Below are 4,322 nucleotides of genomic sequence, written 5' to 3' on the forward strand. Positions count from 1 at the left end.
TGCCCATGCTAGTAAGCTAGAAAGTATGATTAATAAGTAATAACCTAAGGGCAGTTTTAATTGATTACGATTATGTGTAAACTATACACACAATTTAAAACAGTTGGTACCTTTTTTTTAACAGTTAAAAATGGTCAAGTAGGTTGATGTACTTAATTCCAAATATTGTTTACTATTGTTATATTATTAAATTAATTAACGTTAAAATATACATTAATCAAGATTACACATTTCTTTTTACTAAATTGTTAAAATTGTACAAGATAAAAAACAATAATTTTTAGAATAAGTCAGGTATATAGTAATTTTGGATAAAGAGATGGAAATAATAAAAGATTAAGGAATAAGGAATAGGTAATGTAAAACAACTTTGACTTTTGTCACAATAGAAATGGGAAAATTATAAAATTAAAACTAAATATATTTATCAAAAACATAATATAACACAATACTATATATAAAAAAAAAGATTCAAAAAAACATTTACTTTAAAAGTAATGATTAATTAAAACTTAAAACACAAAAGCAATTACGAAAAAAAATGTTTAATTTTTCTAAAAATAAAACTTTAGACTATAATACTTAAAATTGTTATTAATAGAATGATTATTTTGTATTCTTAATATATTATATAATATATAAATGGAATAGTAGTCTATGATAATTAATAATGTGTTTTTAAAGTAATAACAACAATAGTATGTAAAAAATAATAATATACTTATGTATTATGTACACATAGTTATTATTGTAATTTGAACACATCTATAAAACAAAATATATTTGTATACATATATTTTGTATTGTGGAATAAACCACATTTAGTTAACATAAACCTTTCATCGATTCATATCAATCACAATAGGGACTAATATAATTATCTAACAAGTTTTTATATTTGTTTTATAAATATATAAAATATTATTTCTATCACCATCTGTAGTTTAAATATAAGAAAAAAAACATAATAAAATGTTGTAATTTACGTACTATGTTTTAAGAAAATATACAATAGTTTGAAAAACAAACAGTTAAAAAATTAAATAAATAATTTCACTAAAAATAATAGGTAAAGTAAAAGAAGACTTAGACAAGTTGTAAATAAATGTAACCTAAATAAAAAAATAAGATAAACAATGAGATTACATGAAAAAAATAAATTAAATGAAACGTTATTTTTTTTAAAAAAAAATTGGTATGTTTCTATCACATATTCAGGTTAAAAATATTTTTCAAATTTTTCTAAAAGTTGTGACATAATGATATAGAAATATTTTTTTCTTTCTAAGATGTTGTCCCATGTGATGATATAAAATGTTATTTACATAAATATATTACATGTTATAATTTTCTGGTAGAGTTGTAGATGTAGTAGTAATTAATCCATTTGCGACAATTGCTGCAGATACAGCTTGATTGAAAACATCATCGCAATCTATTTCTGGAGGTTTACTTTGAGGTTGTGACACAATCTAAAATTAAGTAAAACGTCTATCGGTTGAAACAAAAATTATATTAGATAATCATTTAGGTACTAACTGTTTTATTTTGCAATTGCGGCTGATGGAAATTATGACTTTGTAGACCGTGTTGTTCAATAGCCATTTGTACAGCAGTATCTTCCAATACCTGTCCATTATCAGATTTTCGTTGAAATTCAAGCCATAAATCCTTAACCCTGTTGGCTTGCTCGACAAGATGGTTGAGTACAGCTGATCGGTGAGAGGCTATTTCCATTTCGACATTCAAGTGATTGTCAAGTATACAAAGGCCGTGCATATGATGCTCCCAACGTTCTTGCCGTAGGCGAGCAGCTTGGTTGCGTGAAAGGTCATCAGTCATTTTAGTCTGTTTTAATCGAGAAAAAGAAACACGTCAATTGCGGAATTTCAAAAGATTGTACGAACACGAAAAAGTGGGTTAAAACAGTCCTTGAACTGCGTCATATGTCTTACGTGTGCGCCGTAATAAACTTACTTGGTATGTGGGTAAACAAGATCGTTAACAAATTTGCCAGGACATTGTAAATCGTTTTTTTGACTTAAAATATAATGAAAATTTTCAAATTTTTCGATACTAATTCGGGATTCAGGAAGCAACAATATTTTTAATTATTATTTATTATTATTGTTTTTGATAAGTCAATAATATTATACATTGATAATTATGTTTGTTTCCATGATTTTGTATATATATATTAGTATCACAATCACGGAATAGTAATGTGACGTAACCACAGAATTCTGTGATATAAGAAATAACTACAGTAAATAATATTATGTTCATGATATTGACATGTTGATGAGCGATAACGACTTCTTTTGAATTCTCGTGATTTCGTGACACCTCTTCAAAATTAATAAATTATTATAAAAAATATGAAAATAATAAATTTTAGTATACGTGTAGCATTTTCGCAGCGATTGTCGTAAGAATAAACGTTATAAATATAATATTAAAATATTATACGTGTGTTAGTGACGCGTCCGTTTGCCTATTAATAATTTACATGTTTTCGATTGCGGAGGACGTTCTAAGATGAAATTGAACGTAGTCTTCCTGCACCCAGATCTGGGCATCGGCGGAGCGGAACGGCTGGTGGTCGACGCGGCCATGGCGATGAAGCAATCGGGCCATTCCGTTCAGTTCATCACCAACCATCACAGCGTCTCGCACTGTTTCGAAGAGACCAGGGACGGTACGTTGCCCGTGACCGTGGTCGGCGACTGGTTGCCGAGGACGGTGTTGGGCAAGTGTTACGCGTTGTGCAGTTACGTGCGCATGGTGTACGCTGCGTTGTACCTGACGTTTTTCACTTCCATTCGTCCGGACGTGGTGTTCGTCGACCAGATATCGGTTTGCATTCCCATACTAAACTGGATGCCCTGCAAAGTACTGTTCTACTGTCACTATCCCGATCAACTGTTGGCCGCGCACGACCACACCTTGAAGCGATACTATCGACTCCCGTTGGACTGGTTAGAGGAGAAGACCACTGCGTGCGCTCACACCATCTTGGTCAACAGCCGTTTCACATTGGGCGTTTTCGGCGAAACGTTCAAAAGTATTAAGACCCTGCCAACGGTCGTCTACCCGTCCATAAATACCGAGTTTTTCGACAATACTGAATCCGTACAATTGAAAGATATAATAGACGTAGACAATTGTAAATACATTTTATCTATCAATAGGTTTGAGAGGAAGAAAAATCTCGATTTGGCAATCCACAGTTTCAACTTGTTATCCGACAAGAAAATAAAACTCGTCTTGGCCGGAGGTTATGACCCCTTGAATTTAGAAAATATTGAATATTTTCGCGAGTTGGTAAATCTTGTTCAAGACATGAAACTCGACAAACGAGTTATATTTTTGAAATCGCCATCAGACTCTGTAAAAATATCACTCCTTAGATATTGCTTATGCTTGGTATATACTCCTTCCTTTGAACATTTTGGTATTGTGCCATTAGAAGCCATGTACTGTGGCAAACCTGTTGTGGCAGTTAATAATGGTGGACCCAAAGAGACTATTGAAAACGATTTTAATGGATACTTACGAAATGCTGAACCTGAGGATTTTGCTGATGCTATAAAACAGTTAGTAGAAATTGAAGGAAAAGCTGAATTATTTGGAAATCATGGTAAAAAAAGATTCAATGATATTTTTTCATTTGGAGCATTTAAAAATAAAATAGATAGTATATTAGAAAATTTATATAAGTCTGAATAACATACAACTTGAATTTGTATTTTGTGATAATCAGTTATAACTTTATAAGTCTTTTATTTTAATTTATTTTTATGATTAATATAAATGTATACTTACATTTTAAATGGGGAATTAAGTTAAAAGTATATATTTTTCCATTATATTTGTCTGTTAGATGATATATTTATATTTAAAATCATCTAAAACATAATTAAACAGTTTAAATTTTATTTAAAAATCCATTATTTTTATTATCAATAATTCCTAAGTATGTATGAATGAAAAAAAAATTCCTCAAATATTTGCCAGACTTGTTTTCAAGTATTTTTCTTCTCACTTTTTTAGTATTTACCAATCACATATTATATTATTTATACATACTATTTTATGCCATAGCAAATGAAATACCTAGGTATTTTAGATTTGTACAGAACATCAATATTTTGTACTGAATATTATGTTATTAATACAGTACAAAAAATAGTTTTTTAAAGTATGTGGGTACACTTTGTGTTCTATTATAGTGTAAAATGTAATGATTACATTTTAATTTAATTTTTTTATTTAAATGTTCACACTTTTATTGTTAATTCAAGATGAAAAATCAACGCTAA

General features: G+C 29.4%; 2 protein-coding genes across 3 annotated transcripts; one reads left to right on the plus strand and one right to left on the minus strand.

Annotated features, from left to right (window-relative positions):
- Positions 1-703: 703 nt before the first annotated feature.
- LOC114128675 (uncharacterized) lies at positions 704-2,144 on the minus strand. Of its 2 annotated transcripts, XM_027993249.2 has the most exons (3): positions 1,978-2,144; positions 1,540-1,848; positions 704-1,472 (listed from the first exon to the last, which is right to left on the minus strand). In XM_027993249.2, the coding sequence occupies exons 2-3, from the start codon at positions 1,840-1,842 to the stop codon at positions 1,335-1,337; spliced, it is 441 nt and encodes a 146-aa protein (XP_027849050.1). In that variant the 5' UTR covers positions 1,843-1,848; positions 1,978-2,144; the 3' UTR covers positions 704-1,334. The 2 variants fall into 2 exon arrangements, with proteins under 2 accessions (XP_027849050.1, XP_027849051.1); XM_027993250.2 differs by lacking the exon at positions 1,978-2,144 and having other exon boundaries at positions 1,540-1,955.
- A 137-nt stretch (positions 2,145-2,281) lies between these two features.
- On the plus strand, positions 2,282-3,889 carry LOC114128688 (alpha-1,3/1,6-mannosyltransferase ALG2). Its single transcript, XM_027993266.2, has one exon. The coding sequence runs from the start codon at positions 2,539-2,541 to the stop codon at positions 3,727-3,729; it is 1,191 nt and encodes a 396-aa protein (XP_027849067.2). The 5' UTR covers positions 2,282-2,538; the 3' UTR covers positions 3,730-3,889.
- The last annotated feature ends 433 nt before the right edge of the window (positions 3,890-4,322 follow it).

This window comes from Aphis gossypii, chromosome 2, assembly GCF_020184175.1.
Source record: "Aphis gossypii isolate Hap1 chromosome 2, ASM2018417v2, whole genome shotgun sequence".
NCBI lineage: Eukaryota > Metazoa > Arthropoda > Insecta > Hemiptera > Aphididae > Aphis > Aphis gossypii.

Excerpts from the sequence above, each read along its gene's own strand:
- LOC114128675 (XM_027993249.2), bottom strand. The coding sequence starts at position 1,842 with ATGACTGATGACCTTTCACGCAACCAAGCTGCTCGCCTACGGCAAGAA. Across the intron at positions 1,473-1,539 it reads CGCAATTGCAAAATAAAACA|ATTGTGTCACAACCTCAAAG; the intron begins GTTAGTACCTAA and ends ACTTAATTTTAG.
- LOC114128688 (XM_027993266.2), top strand. The coding sequence starts at position 2,539 with ATGAAATTGAACGTAGTCTTCCTGCACCCAGATCTGGGCATCGGCGGA.